Consider the following 17,211-nt stretch of genomic DNA (forward strand, 5'->3'; position numbering starts at 1 on the left):
CTTGCGTCAGCTGCCGGTGATGCAGACATCAGTCCTTGGCAGCAAGCGGGTGGCCCGTCAGTAGGTGAAGACTCTGACATCAGTGGCACCCTCCTTCTTCTTGCTATGTTCGCTCTCTGGTGTCAGACGCCCGTGCCCAGGCGACCCGGGTGTGGCTCCCATCTTCCATGGTGACTAATGGTGACAAGGAGTCTTTCCCTCTGTAGTAGTGTGTACAATGTTTTGTAGTAGAGTGTACAATGTTTTGAAACATACTTGCAAATGAAAACATGATATTTTCACGTAGAAGAAGGTGTAACTAGATGAATGAGGAACACTTAACTTCACTTAACAAAGGTTTATTCATCACTTGCACATACAATAGTGCAGAGCAAACTGCCTCCGGCCAGGGCACATACAATATGTATACAGCTACAGAACATTCCAGTACACTGATTCTTGACATTTGTGGATACTTGTAGAATGTACTCAGACTGAATATGGAAATTAAAATTGTACAGTGCAGGTGAGTTTTGAATTCATGACCCTCCATGCAACAGTTTAGTATCATAACCACTACACCACTGTGTTACTCAGCTTTTTCTGCGACATTGCTCTCTCCTTAAGAGAACAGCATCTCGGTGTTACATCCTCCTAGTCCGGAAACGAGTCATCGGTCCTGCATACTTCAACTCCCGATGACTGATGCTCGCGCTGGCGATGATCTTCTTAGAACTTCTTTTGCCGCTACGCCCTTCGTCGCCTTTCCGGCTGTTGCCTGTCGCTGGAGCTTCGAATTTACCCTGGGTTGCAGGATCCTTACAGGGATTCATTCAAAGGACGTGGACCATATCTCTGATCTTTCATCATGTTGTTTCGGGGTCGAAATCTTCAGCTTCATAAGTAGCATCAAACAACTGTCTTACAACCTTATAAGGTCCAAAGTAGCGCCTGAGGAGCTTTTCAGAGAGATGAACCTTCCAAGCAGGAGTGAAGATCCAGACAAGGTCACCAGGCTGGTAGGCAACAGGGCGGTGGCTCGCATCATACCTTCAGTGATCATTTACTTGAGTCTGCAGCATGCGGAGTTGAGCTAACTGCCAAGCTTCCTCAGTTCTGGTTAACACCTGGCTGATGTAGTCATCGTCCACATCATCAGGATGTAACTAAACACAGTGTCCATCGTCACAGTCGCCTCACGCCCATGCACCAGGAAAAATGGCATAAATCCTGTGGTGTCTTGTTTGGCGGTGTTGTAGGCAAACGTCACGAAAGGTGACCCAGTTGCTCTGCTCAAAGTTGACGAACATTGATAGCATGTCAGCCAAGTTGTTATTAATGCACTCAGTAAGCCCGTTAGTTTGTGGATGGTAGGCACTCGTCATGTGATAGATAATGTTGCTCTGACGGGTTATCTCTGTCACAAAATTCGATTGAAAAACTTTCCCTCGATCCATAATTAACAACCTCGGGTCACCGTGTTTTAATACAATGTCTTCTACGATGAATTTGGCTACCTCGAATGCTTTGGCTGTTTTCACGGCTTTTGTAATGGCATATCGTTTCAGATAATCAGTGCAAACAATAATCCATCTATTGCCACTAGCAGACGTTGAAAATCGTCCGAGGAAGTCAATCCCAACATGCTGGAAAGGCATTTTGGCTGGTGGAATTGGTATGAGTTGGCCAGGTGATTTTTGAGGAACTACTTTTCTCCTCTGGCACTCTCGACAGTGCGACACATAGTGACGGACACTCCTAAATAAACCTGGCCAGAAAAATCTCTTGCAGATCCTATTGTATGTCTTAATAAATCCTAAATGTCTGGCCTCAGGTGTGTCATGGAATTTCTGTAGAACATCTAAATGCATGTGTTTAGGAATCACTGGTAGCCACCTCTTTCCAAATGGATCAAAGTTTTTCTTGCAAAGTAATCCATTAACTACCTTAAATTGTCCTTTCACATCCTCTGACCGATTTAAGGCATGCATAATTTGAGATATCTTGGCATCCTTCTTCTGCTCAGCAGAAAGATCCTAGAGTGCAGCGAGACAGTCACTATCTTCATCAAAGTCTTGATGGTCTTCCACAGGGTTTCTTGAGAGACAGTCGGCACCTTAGTGTTTTCTTCCACTTTTGTATACTATGGTAATGTCATACTCTTGAAGACATAGTGCCCACCTGGCAAGTCGTCCTGTTGGATCCTTAAGACCTGTCAACCAACAAAGTGAATGATGGTCTGTAACAACTGTGAATGGCCTTCCATAGAGATTCTGTCGAAATTTCCACATGACCGAGATCACAGCAAGACACTCTGTTTCTATAGTTGAGTAGTTTTTCTCAGCCTTTGTAAGTGTCCAAAAGCATGGCTTTAACCTTCTCGTTTCCATCTGAAATTTGCATCAGAACAGCACTGATCCCATGCCCACTGGCATCTGTGTGTAGTTCTGTAGATGCTCTCTCATCATAAAGACCAAGTCAGGGTCAGTCATCAGAGCTTTTCACAGCACATCAAAAGAATCTTGTTGAGCACCACCCCAGATAAATTTAGCATCGGCCTTTAACAACTTCTGGAGTGGCCTGGCTTTGATACAAAAGTATTTGATAAAATGACAGTAATAAGAACATAATCCAAGGAAGATTCTCACATTTCTAATACCTTTAGGAATAGGAAATTCCGTTGTAGGTCTCACCTTTTCTGGGTATGGCCACACACCGTTTTTTGACACAAGGTGTCCAAGTATTTTGATTTCTTTTGCTCCAAAGAGACACTTTCTTGGATTAAGTTTCAGTCTGCCTTGTTGAAGACACTTAAGAATGGCCCTCAGTCTTTTTATATGTTCATCAGACATCTCTGAGAACACTATAATGTCGTCTAAATAACAAAGACACATTCCCCACTTCAGGTGACGTAGAAAATTATCCATCATCCATTCAAAAGTTGCTGGTACATTACACAAACCCAACGGCATTACCTTAAACTCATGCAGGCCCTCAGGGGTGATGAATGCAGTTTTCTCACAATCAGCCTCATATACTTCGATTTGCCAGTATCCCGAGTACATGTCCATGGTTGAGAAAAACTTAGCCCCTTTCAGACAATCTAGTGTATTGTCAATTTGTGGAAGGGGGTAAATGTCCTTTTTAATTATCTTATTAAGCTTCCTGTAATCAACACAAAAGTGCCAACTGCCATCCTTCTTCCTGATGAGGACCACTGGTGACGACCATGGACTCTGCGAAGGCTGAGTGATGTCATTCTTCATCATTTTCTCTACCTTGTCACGTATTACTCGACGTTCCGTTGCTGACGTATGGTATGCTCACTGGCTTATTGGTTGATGGTCTCCAGTGCTAATCCGCTGCTTTACCGTCAGTTTGTCTAATTTGCTCTTTACCTGTGGATTGAAGCATTCAGAAAACTCTTGAAGAATGGCAAGTAGCTTCTTCTCTTTTTCCTTAGTGAGGTCTGGTGATAGTTGAGCTAGAAGATCTTGTCTTGTAGTGGTAGCGCTAATTTCACCCACAGACTCAGTATGGGAGGTTTCTATGATGCTCAGCTGTTCTCAGCGTTAGCTAGACACATGCGTCCTGGAAGGATCTGTGGTTCTCGGTGACAGTAAACTATCCACAGTTCACTGAATCCGTTTTCAAACGAGATGACAGAGGCCAGGATGACCAAATTATTCTTCAGTGGTGTGCTTCTCTTACATTCCACTACAAGATCCATGGATTGATGCTGGGATGACCCGTGACAGTTATCTTTCTAGTGCTGACAGCAGGAATGATCACTTCATCCGGCACACATAGTCTCCACACACTTGGATGCGCATCTTCCTGTTCACAGTGTCTCTTCTCATCTAGCATAATCTTCAAGTGACCACAATCTATAATTGCCTGAGAAGCTTTCAAAAAGTCCCATCCGAGAATGACATCATGACTACACTCTTGTAAGATGATGAATTCTAAGGTCTGTGTATGGCCACATATACGCACATGAATGGTACATCTTCCTGTAGGTTTTACATATTTCCCGTTAGCCACCTTCAGCAGAGATGTTTTGTTGTCGACAAATACGGTTTTCCGCAACTGGTGACGGTACTTCTCTGAAATGACTGAATATGATGGTCCAGAGTTCACAAGAGCTTGGGCTGGTCAGCCATCCATGAGGATATCGACATAGTTTCCTATCATTTTTGTAGTGATTGACGGCGGAGGATTTTTCTCTTCGGAGGCCTCACCTCCAAGGAAGGTCGCACCCTTTAGTTTTCTAGGTTGCGGCAGCTAGGTGATCAGCTGGAGCTTCTAAACAGCAATGGAGACCTTGATCGGTGTGTTAGGGAGTGTCCTCTCCAGTGGCTAGCTTGTGGCGATGGTGACCTACGTCGTTCTCCACCCACATCTTCTTGTTCATCTTTGTCATCCTGGAGTTGGCGGGCGTCATCAAATATCCGCTGCCTTTCTCAACAATAGTGCACCACATGTCCCAGTCGTCCACTGTGGAAACATACTGGTTGGTTATCCTGGGTCCTTCATATGTCAGTCGTCCTTGATGCCCATACAGGTTCCTCATGTGGCATTGTAGGAATGTAACTCCGCCTGGGTCTCGACTTTTTCACCTTTCTAAAGGGAAATGAAGGCCGAGAGATTGGGTTCAATGTCTGTTCCACTTCCCCCCGTATGACCTCTTGGAGCGTCTCAGTTTTTTGCATGCCATGCAATCCAAGTGCCTTCTGAACTTCCTCTCTCACTATCTTACGAAGAACACTTGTGAAATCAGTTTCTTCCTCCATCACAGACATCAGTATGACGTTTGGAAGCCGTTCAAACTTCTTGCATGTAATTCTTTTTTGATGCATTATCTCGACATACTGGCACCATTTTATGAAGTCGTCTGCTGTTGAAACCTCCTTTAGGAGTAGGGCTTGATACATATCCTCAGCAACACCCTTCATGCGATGTGCAACCTTATCTTCCTCCTTCATTTTAGGATCCACTATTTTACACAGCTCCAAGACATCCTGAATGTAGGATGCTGTAGTTTCTCCCGGACGCTGTGCCCTGCGCTTTAATTTATCTTCAGCCTTGCACTTGTGTTGTGTGTCGCTGTAATACTTGCGCAGTTCCACCTGGAATACTTCCCAGCTTGTGAACTTCTCCTCGTTGTTTGCATACTATTGCTTGGCAGTGCTCTCCAAGTAGAAAAATACATTAGCCAAACACACGGTGTCATCCCATTTGTTAAATTTGGCTATACACTTGTATACCTTCAGGCACTTGTTTGGATCTTGGCCATCGTCACCAGAGAACCCAGAAGGATGTCTCATGTGGTGGCACACCGTTGCTGTCATCGTAATGGCCTCTTCCTCTTCTGTCTCCTATAGATTGCTATCTGTTGAATATGGCTCAAACTCGGCCTTCTCACCACGTAAATGTCAGCTCTGTCTTGGTCTGATGGGAGCCACGGTGTCATTGATAATGTGCGCTATCACAAATTCCAATACCCAGTGCCTCCACCAGAATAATGTCACGTAGAAGGAGGTGTAACTAGATGGATGACAAATACTAACTTCACTTAAACAAAGGTTTATTCAGCACTTGAACATACAAGAGCGCAGAGCGAACTGCCTCCGACCAGAACACATACAGTATAGATACAGCTATAGAACATTCCAGCACAATGATTCTTGACATTTTTGGATACTTCTAGTATGAACTCGAACCGAATATAGAAATTAAAATTGTACAGTCCAGGTGAGCTTTGAACTCACGACCCTCCGTGCAACAGTTTAGTATCAGAACCACTACACCACTGTGTTACTCAGCTTCTTCTGCGACAATATGATAAACCATTCGTAACCCTTTTCACAGAGCAGTTATCCATTAATGAAACATCAATGATAATGGTAGTTTATACAAATATGGCTTCTGGCGTTTATCACAAGGAAATTGTGCATGAAAGGAATGGACTAGAAAAAAGTGGAGACTTAGAAATTAGAGGGCCAGAATAGGGCTTACATTTAAAGAGAACTACATCGGATACAAGTGAAATATGTGTTGACCTACATTTTTAATTAACAAGGACCATCTTAAGGCTCAGTAGATAAAAGAAATTAGCAGAATTATCTATTTACTTTAGACAATTTGTGCTAAACTTTGAAAAAAAATTTGTATATAATTAAGGTTGTCTTTATACATAAAATTATTTTAACTTTTGTATGCAAGAAGTTATATGGTTTCTTTTGAGTTTGATTAAATAATGATGTAAAATTATTTTAACCTGTTTGAGCAGTATTTTAATTTTTGATGAAATAAGAACTGTGAAAGAATATTTGTCATGGCAGTCATGCTAATGTGTATCTTTCTAATACAGGGTCACCGTGCTGAGCGACGCTTTGTTTGCAATGTGTGTGGAGCATGCCTAAAACGCAAAGAACACTTGGACCAGCATAAAAGAGGTCACAGTGATGAGCGACCATTTGTGTGTAGCATTTGTCTTAAAGGCTTCAAGAGAAATGAGCATCTCACACGACATATTGTCATTCATTCTGGGGACAAAGAGCATGCGTGTTCTGAATGTGGAAAGCGTTTCAGTCGTAAGGATCACCTACATAAACATGCACAAACACATATTGCTCGTCGTATGCGAAATCATTCGACCAGTGGAAGTGGTGGTGTAGAAGCAGTGGGTCCTGTTCCACATTAATGTGCTTGTTTTTTTGCACATTTATTTGTCACCATCTAATCATTTTAACTGACATCATCTCTGTTGGTGAGACTCTCATTGTTTCCTCAACCCAACAGTAATTTATAGCATATAAAAGACACACACTGATGCTTTACATTTTCTACTTTACAGAGAAGGGGATGTTTATTGTCATTCCTTATTAGGTAGTCATTTAGGGGATTGTAATTTTAAACCGAATTAGCCTTTTATTTTTTTAATTTGAAAATATGAGCACAGAAGATGCAGTATCATTGTGATTTCTTGATCTGTGGCCAAGTATGGCGCTTTCCATATGACAAAAACAGGTTGTATGCACCACAATATTTTTATTTGTAATTTGCAGAAAATGTGTTTTAAATCATATTTCATACGTTACAACATTTCTGTAAAACATAATTGAGAAACCTGTAAATAACAGTTTCAGAGCTAAATGCAATTAGCTTGAATGCTTTTAGTCATCAGTAGTAAAAATTGTAATCTACTACACAGAAGTATGTGTTCCTATACCCTGAAGACTTGATTTTGGACCTAATATTAGCTGTTTGGGATATATGGTGAACTGGTTGAATGTGAAGAGCTTTAGAAGTTGTTAGTGAGAAAAGTATGTCTTAAGACACTTTCCTTTACAGGAGATAGAATCAAACATGACAGGTGATGTAATAGGCACTAAATAATAATTGGAGTAGATATGGTAACTTGACCAGAAAGTAGCTGTTGTTAGTTAACCACCAAGAAGGACCAAGCTGTAATCACTTATAAGTGTATAAAGAAGTAGGATAGAACGAGAGATTATAAAGGAGGCAGAATTTGAGTGGGAGGTATATGCAGGAAATTAAATGAATTAAAATAGCATGCCACAGTAGGAAAAATTTGGTTAGGGATACCTGTTAGGTTTTGTGACGGTGGACGGAGGTGTATGGCAAATGAGCTATGACCTGGGTAGAATGGTTGTCAAAAGCATACAAATAAAATATGGGGGATGGGGTATAGGAATATTGGAGATAAAGTTACCATTCAGAGTTGGAAGGTGTAACTTTTCAAAGAGAAGCTATCTAATTTATACAAGATGCAGGTAACTAATAAGACAGTGTGCATACTTTTTCTTGGTTGATTTTAGGTGATAGAAACCCTGGTTGGTGATACAGAGGATCAGACTGCTGTGAGGAAAGAAATAGTTTAAGAGGAAACAAACATCCCCGACCCACACTCCTGGTATTGTTGAATGTAATGGCATGTTTATTAATTGTACTCAGTGCTTGGTTTGATTTTTTTTTTAAATAAAAAAAATAAAAACACTGTTACTGCGACCTTCTGGGGGAGGGGAGTTTTTGTTTAATTTAAACATTTTAAAATGTTATTTTAATGCCATTTTTTCATCGGAGATATTGGTATGGCATACCGGCACCTACAATCACAAATTAAGTACTGATTATACTTCTTGCCACTAATTACTTATCAACTTAATAAAACACAGTATTCAAAAGTGGTTACTACAGTGGATCATACACAGTATTATTTGATCTCTAAAGTTGGCACTGACATAAAAATAAATACAAAATTTTTCCCGTTTGTACCAGTTCAGAATTAGAGAGCACAAGCATCAAGGAAAACTGCACACAATGTTAGCACACTGCTGCAGTTATGTTATAGACCCGATTTTATGGCTGTATGTTGTTACAACCAACCAATATGGACCATTTTTCTTTACCTTTATATATCGAAAGTTTCATATTGGTAGTTTTTAACGTGAGTGTTTCTCTATTTATTTGATACTTACAGGGCAAAATTCCTCAATGATGGGTTTGGAAATCCCCAGGGAGCAAAAGTACAAAACATACGCTAGTGCTCACCTAATGTCAGGTTGGATTTAAGTGTATTGTAGTACATTGAAGAATCTAATAATTAATGCTGATTATTTCTTTTAAATTGTATTATTAACTGTTCTGTCATTACTTGCCCATAGTTTATCTTTTATACCTCTAGCCTTTCTTAAAATTTGTATTAGATTTCATTGTTAGACCACGTTTTGAATCAAAAAGCAGCAGATGTGTTTGAATGGTAGAATTGACATATTCTGGTGTGTAAGAATAAATTTAGGTATGAGGGAACCGTAGTGCCACTACAGCGATGGAAATAACTGACATAATTAAAAGGCAGCAGGGAGATTATTTGTTTTGTTACTGTATTGGTTCTAACATAATTTTTTGTGTAACTTAATGAAATGTTTAAGAAAACATAAATCTTGTACAATTATTCCCAAGTTAGAAAGGAGAAAACCATAGCCATGTGCTGCATATCAACTAATAATATAATGGCACAAAGGTGACTCAAAATAAAATGTTAGCTGATTTGCTCTCTTGAGAATCAAAATGAGAAAATTATTTTTATAGGCAGAAATTATATTCAAACAGTATGTCCTGCAACTTACAAATAGTACTGTGTGTAATATGCAGCCATTTTATATTTGAAAGAATATATATAGTATTTATGCTAATATGAAATTTGAGTCTATGTATGTGCAGAATGACACACTAGTTGTATTCATTGTAGGCTGAACCATTGTTTTAGATATTTTAGTATTTGTGAAATGTTTATGATTAAAATATTTGCAGTAAGCTGCTGCACGTACAAAAAGCCTCTAAAGCTTTTGCATAATCTAAAATGACATTTTTAGTAGTATCATGTAATATAAGTCTGTGTTCATCTGGCGGTAATATAGGATAATCATGATGAGAATTATGTCCAGCAGAGCAGGTGGGTGTGCAGAGAAACAATTGATGTAATATAAAGAGGCAGATGACAATGTATAGGACAATTTAGGGAAAATCATCACTAATCAGGAAGATCATATTAGTCATGGTCCTAAGCATGAACGGTAGTACAAACATTTCATTCCTATCATTACTGTCATTGTAGTTGTAAGATGTGCATCCCATGTGAACAAAAGTTATTATAAGTTGAAGATTATCGAAAGTGTACATCCTGCGATGGTATGTTGACGTCCTAATTGTATTTTGGATTGAACAATTTTTTCCACTGTGCAGATATTAGTACAATAAGCTTCTGTCTTCATTTTGATTTATATCCATGAAGGTAGAACATGAGTTCTAGCAAATTATACTGTTTAGGAATATGGTTATTAGATGTGACATTACAGGAGTGATGAAATGGTGATTCACTAAGCTGCATACACATGTCCCTACCCTTCCATGTTGTACTTTTGTCTCATTAGCATTTTTTGTCATATCAGTAGTTAAGTCCTTACAAGCATTGCACTCGTTCAGTTTTGGCACATACTGAAATACAAATTTCCTTAACTTCATTCAGAAAATTATAGCCTCCCCCTACTCTTCCAGTTAGTTAGGACTTAAATGAAACATGTACCTAAAGTTCCCTGTTGTGCAGGAAAGGCATCTACTCAAAAGAATAAACGAAATGTAGGTGCAATTATAACTGAATTGCCAATGCTCAGTACTCCCAACAATGGCAACAAGAAAGTAAAACTCAGTTAAAGTAAATGAGTATGAAACTGGGCTGGATGGAATTAAATTTTGAAAATATTATAAATTTAATTAATGAATCAGTGACAATTAATGGTTGCCAGCTCACTATGTTGCTAAAATTAGTTTTTTTAAAAAATACTGTTTGTTAATACTTAGAAGCGTACATAAGAATACTGGTTTTGTTGCAAGGCGAAAATAGCACAAAATTGATAAGTATTGCTCTAGCGTGATTTCAAATCAATATGTCACAGTGAACAATTACCTTTCAGTTAATTAGCAACTCATGTAAATGGATTCCCCCCCCCCCCCCCCCACTGCCTTATGTAAGTCATGGTTTGTTGACAATGTGTGACACAGGCTCTTCATCTTGTAACTCCTTAACAAATGAAATTGGGCCCACAATACTCTTCATGTTGATTTGCATCCTCTTGCAGCAATTATACTGTGCCCATTTAATGCCATATACTTCACCTGTCCACACCAAATTAGTCACTGAACCATTACATACTTCGGCACCACTGTGTTACAACCATTTCTCAACAGAAGAGCCTCTGTTGACTCAACTGTCTCTCAAGACTCTGCTTTCTCCTCTCAACTGCTGGCACACTTGCACTTCCAGATAATGCAGTTGCCAGTTCACTGCACTCTCTGACAATATTGTATCGCCCTGACTAAGCCAACTTCACTACTTCAATGAGGAAATATTTCATTTCACCATACAAGCATTAGCATACTTATTTACAAACTTGGATTCATAGGAAAGTACATCGAAAAGTAAAACTGCAAGGAAAAATTTAGTAGCCCCTAAGAGTTGTGTTACAAAATCGTTTAGCAATTTCCTTCAAGTGATTTTTAGAGATTTGGATATGAAAGACCTGGGGGGAATAATGATGAATGTCACATTTTAATATTAGTGAGATATTTGAATTTTTAAGTTTGAAATGCTTTGTTACCCATGATCGACATAATAAGAAGGCAGTATTAGCAGTAAGCAAACCTCAGGGTTCTAACAATGTTGTGAAAAAGTTTCAGGAATGTCTGACCCATAACAATGGAGAAAATGCGACAATGTGATGTCAGTGACCAACCAAAGCAGGAAGAATGATGAATATACTCCAATTCGTTTACACGTAACTTTCATTTTACACCAGTTAACACCACTGAACTCATACATCTTTAAAACACAGGTACCTCAATTTAACACTGACACATAACACCACAATTTAAGTCTCTCATTCATCCATAGTGCTGAAACTTCTTATAAAGGACTTGATTCTTCTTTTGTTAGAAGTGCGGACAGTTCCTGAAAGCCAGTACAAAGAAAGTTTGTAGAGTTTACAGTTGCATTAGTAGTAGTAGTAGTAGTAGTAGTAGTAGTAGTAGTTACTAGTAGTAGTTACTAAAAGTCTATAAAATATTCATTAGACATACCTGCAAATCTTTCCATTTTAGGAGCAGAATGGGCAAGTCCATCAAGTGGACTGTTCCCAGTAGTGAGAACTTTTGTTCTGAGAGATTTGATGAACTCTTCTTATGCACCTTTATGATTATCACTGTATCCCACAAACTGTTTCAGACCTCAGTGACATAATGCATGGCTGATTAGCCTCTACCTTTACTTCCTTAAGTGGTCTCGAAGGTACAGGTGATCTCCTTTTGTACAATCTGTTAAATAAAAAGAATGATGTCCACTGTAGAAACAGTGACTGATCGCATTCCACAACTTGAAATGGATGTGGTTTTAAGCAACTGTGACGTATGATGTCACACCTGTCTTATAGTATCTCCGTGTGAGCCGTTTTTGATGTGAACCCCATATTTTTGTCACACTCCTGGTAGGAGTGCCCTCTTTCTGGAAATATCATCATAACTTTTTCAAGGCACTGGCAAACTGTCACAATGTGATGAATGTATCTGAAAACAGGAAGGTTCTTATTTTGTCCAGCACATGAATCGCAGAATATGTACAGTTGTTTTACATCAGGTGAAAGAATGTGAAATATAAAATGGTGAAGTATCGATACAACTTCATCTGCACCTTTCTTTGCTACAGTCTCATCATAACAATAAAATGTTGACTCCCCGATGCTAAAACGTGGATGTTAAACAAATGTACCATCAGCTAAACAAATGTACCATCAGCTGATGTTTGTTGTATACCATGTTACTTGCTATATTTGGGACTGGCACATTCCTTTGAAAATACATTGCAATAGCATCTTCTTCTTTGCTTTTAGCACATTGTCGCCTATGGAGACATTTCTTATCATTAAACATGTGGGCTGTCCTTAAATGAAGTTCCTTGTCTGCTTTCAGCCTTTTCAATTTCTTAGTCAGTTATTCTTTAAATACGGGATCATTCATATTTTTTCCAAACAAGCCAGTCATTCTTGTATTTGAACCCCTTATGCATTCATGGTATCACACTGACTGATTGGGGATACCCAAATGAAATATTTTATTGCACATTAAAAATTCACAAATATGTGTCATAAGACACCTGACTGTTGGGGTATTTATCCATGCACATATGATTGGAGCTTCTTTCTATTGAGATCTTCTGGAAGGTAAGTTTCAAAGAATAGTACAACTGCAGCCTTGGAGAGACTGAATGTGCTCATCAGTTGTATTTCTTATGTCATTGCTCAAAGCAAGAGGCCGATTTTTGTGCTTGCCCTTCTGTATGATACAACTCTGAAACATTCTTTTAACTTTTCGTGAATTGTCTACAAAATTCTAGGCAATATCCTGTTGTATAGCTAGAGAAGGCCGAAATGCACGCGTTAAACTCAAGCAGGCTGGCGTGAGGTCTGAAACAGGATACGTAATGAATGCTATAAAGAAAAGTACGTAACTGCTGGAATACTTAACTTTAATCCATCATTTGAATACATCGTTCTTGATGAGACATGCTTCATACGATAACTATCAATTGCTATGGCGCCTTGCTAGGTCGTAGCCATTGACTTAGCTGAAGGCTATTCTAACTATCTTCTCTGCAAATAAGCGAGGCTTCGTCAGTGTTGCATCGCTAGCTAAGTCGTCCGTACAACTGGGGCGAGTGCCAGTACGTCTCTCTAGACCTGCCGTGTGGTGGCGCTCGGTCTGCTATCACTGACAGTGGCGACACGCGGGTCCGACATGTACTAATGGACCGCGGCTGATTTAAAGCTACCACCTAGCAAGTATGGTGTCTGGCGGTGACACCACATATCCCATGAAGTGCCAGGAAAGCTTTATAACAAACAGGAATTTCCCTCATAGTATTATCTTTCTTCATTCTTCCTTTGTGTGTGTATGTATGATCATGAAGAAGAGCTTTGCTAGGACTTTTTCAAGGATGCCTTCTCTGTATAAGTTTCATTTCAACAAAACTCTTAAATATATCCTCTGTGCATCACATTCAGGTGAGGCATTGGACTCTATAGTCCTCACTTGTTTGATGTGTTTGTACCATAATTCTTTTTTTTATGGCCGATAATCTATTGTGCTTTTGCTTCTTCTTAGCATTCTGAGCCAGTTGTGGACTTGTATCTTAATCCATTTTTACAGCAATCTTCACACATTGTGACTACAGATGTTAGTAACACAGCTTCACTAACAATTATCAAATCAACAGACCTTTCATTGAATTCAATAATGAAACAAAGGAAAATCACCAACCAGTCACACAATCCATAGCTAAAAGATTCTATTCTAAGAAAAGAAAGAAGAATGGGCCATCATCATTTTCTCATCAAAACCAAGGACTCTTATTGGTTTTCCATCTTCCCAGGTATTTTTATTTGCGACTAGTTAACAAAACCAGCTTTGCCCTGATATTTATTTATTCCAGTCTTCTATTAGTCCATCTCCTCCCTCCTCTTTATGTTCTATTCCCCCCTCTCTCAAACCATCTCCTATTCAACCCTGTATCCATACCCCATGTCTCCGTCCATCTCCTCTTCCCCCCCCCCCCCCCCCTTTTCCCTCTACCTCCTTCTCTCCCTCTGTCTCACTTCATCTTTTCTTCCCCGCTTCTTCTTTCCCTCCCTCTCTCTATCGATCTCCAACTCACCTTCCCTATCCATCGCACAATTGTCACCTCCACCTCCACACCAGTGGGAGGTTGCTAGTTTTTATCCATATAGTATTTCTTTCCACATAATAAAAAATACGGGTGCTGAAGACCTTGCCGTCATGTGCCCATACAAACCTCTTCATCCCATCCCAATAGTAGACTTTCTAATCATATGTCTGTCTTCAAGAGTCTCTCAGTTCAGTTTCTTCAGCATTACCATGATACTCTCCCATGGATCAAACAAACCTGTGGCCAATCATGCTGTCCTTCTCTGTATACATTCAGTATTCCCTGTTAATCATATTTGGTACAGGTCCCAAACACATGAGCAATAGTCTAGAACGGGTCACATGAGTGATTTGTAAGCAATCTCCTTTGTGAACCGCTTGCACTTCCCCCAATATTCTACCAATAAACTAAAATCTGCAACATCCTTCACCCACAACTGAGCCTATGTGATCATCCCTACAAAATCTTGCACCCAGGTATTTGTATGAGCTGGCCAAATCCAGCAGTGGCTCATTGATATTATAGTCATAGGATACTACATTTTTTCATTTTGTGAAGTGCACAGTTTTACATTTCTAGACATTTAAATGTAGCAATGAAAGGAAATATTGATAAACTCAGAGCTGAATTACATTTTTTATTATATATTTCAGACTTGATTCATACAATTAGTATTATTGCCTGTTTTGACTTATTATCAAGTCATCAGATGATATGTTTAGAAATGCCATTTGCATAAATTTCAAGAGCTTGAAATTTTTACTAATTTTATAAACAGTACCCACAACACTTATTTAATGAACGAAACTAGTACTGTAACAAAACCTTTTTCGAAGTATTTTCTTATGTGTCGATGATGCCTCTTCTCCTTGTTTTCTGCCAGCTCACATTTGTCTAATGGTAGCTTGTTTTATCAGTCCTTTCATACCAGTTGTTTATCATGCACTTGCAGCTGCCAGATATTAGTTTACAAATTGCACCCACAGGCGAGAATGTGTGTCTGGTTTATGTAACACCATTAGTTAAGTAATTTTTTTACAAGTTTTCATTTCAAGTGGTCTTTATCACACATTGTATTTTACAGTGTAAGTATTCTTAATCTTATGTTGGCAGTGCAAGAGTTACCAGCTCTATATTCTTCCACAGCCAACTTCAGCATCGAGTTACAACAATTGGAGAGAAGGTATATTTACGTAGAGAGCGCTTTTCCAGACCTTTTCAGTGGGCAAGTTACTGTACAGCGTATTACAATATGTGTTTTTATATGTAGGGATTTGCAGCTTATGATCCCTAGTATGTTACTACCCCCCTTTTCCTTCCTTTTAAACAGATCCTCTAATGACGACTTGATATTAATGCAAGCTTGATAGTGATATCACTTGTGTGACCTGGGTTTGAAATGTATAATGAAAAAAAATTACGAGACAGTCATTGTGTGTTTAAGGTAGTATTCCTAGTCTGTATGAACTGTGTCTACATATACTTCCACATCTGTGCTCCACAATCCGTCTTGTGGTGGGCAGTGGATGATACAAAGTATCACTATCCTTCTCTCTTTCATTTTCCAGTCGCAAATGGTTCCACTGAAAGGACAATTTTCAGTAACTCTCTGTGTGAGCTCAAATCCCTAAAATTTTACCTTTATGGTCTTTTCATAAGATACTTGTACGATGAAGCAATATACTGGTTGACTCTTCCAGGAATGTACGATCACAGGATGTTAACATCAAACTACACCGTGATGCACAATGCCTCTCTTGGAGTTGCCCGAGCATCTCAATGATGCTTTTCTGCTTACTAAACAACCCTGTAACTAAACTCTTTACTGGATCTTCTTTACTTTCTTTTCCAGTCCTAGCCAGTACAGATCTCTGACTGATGAGAGGTGTTAAAGTTCCTCCAGATGAGGGCTTTGTGAGCTTCCTCCTTTATAGGTGCTCGACTACATGTCCAGATGAGTCTTCCAGTGAATCTCAATCTAGCAATCTGCCTTACCTGCAATCAGTTTTATGTGGTCACTCTACTTTTAAGTCACTCTGTATACATACTCCTAGATATTTTATCAATGTGACTGCTTTCAGTAATTGTTCTGCATAAAATGATAGGCCTCTCTGCATATTTATGCACAATACGTTACACTTGTTTATATTGGGGTCAACTGCCAATACCTGCACCAAGTGTTGATCCTCTGCAGGTCTTCCTATATTTTGTGACAGTTTTCTAGCACTGTGACTTTTTTGTATAAAACAGCAACATTCATAAAAAGTCTCATAGAATTTTACCCATTAGGTACTATGAAAATTAATGATCCTATAACTTTCCGATGTCATATACCCAAAACTATGTTTAATTCAAGGATTTCTCTCCTTCAAGAATGGCACACTGTTTTCTGTTTGCTAGGAACTCATCAGTCCAGTCACACAGCTCATCTGATATTCTGTAAACTTGTATTTTTTCCCTTTGGCAAAAGTACAGAACTGTGTCAAAAGCGTTCTGAAACTAGGCATTAACCTGGGTGCCAGTCTGACTTTAACCCAGACAATTTTTAAGAATTCTGAGCGTGATACGGATAACAGTTACTTTTGTATATTTTTAAAATCATTGCGCACATCTTGAACAAATTGGCGATGGGAGCTATTATGCTAACCAATTATCAACATCACTAAAAGTGAGGTCAGCATAGGCTGGCAAAGCTCTTTCATGTACATTACCTAACCTAAATAAAAACAAAATTAATTACATTTATTTTTGCACAGAAACTGTATCAGAAACTTATTGTAGCTTCATCTGCACATTGGATACTTCAACATTTACAGTCTGTACATCTTAGTGACGATGTACTGCTGGGCAAAAATAAGCAGTATAGTTTTTAAAAAATTAACCAAACATCTTACTCTAGATAATATTTTTGAAACTTAATATATTTGTACATA

General features: G+C 39.0%; 1 protein-coding gene across 2 annotated transcripts in view; it reads left to right on the forward strand.

Annotated features, from left to right (window-relative positions):
• LOC124711118 (zinc finger protein with KRAB and SCAN domains 7-like) overlaps positions 1-17,211 on the forward strand; it is a 171,270-nt gene that overhangs the window by 87,634 nt on the left and 66,425 nt on the right. Inside the window, exon 4 of one of the 2 annotated variants that reach the window (XM_047240997.1) lies at positions 6,353-6,971. The exons of the other annotated variant lie outside the window; for it this stretch is intronic. Coding sequence (XP_047096953.1) covers positions 6,353-6,685 — 333 coding nt within the window. The 3' untranslated portion in view covers positions 6,686-6,971. Of the gene's footprint in view, positions 1-6,352; positions 6,972-17,211 lie in introns of those variants that run through there. 2 annotated transcript variants of the gene reach the window in all.

This window comes from Schistocerca piceifrons, chromosome 8 (assembly GCF_021461385.2).
Source record: "Schistocerca piceifrons isolate TAMUIC-IGC-003096 chromosome 8, iqSchPice1.1, whole genome shotgun sequence".
Classification (NCBI taxonomy): Eukaryota; Metazoa; Arthropoda; class Insecta; order Orthoptera; family Acrididae; genus Schistocerca; species Schistocerca piceifrons.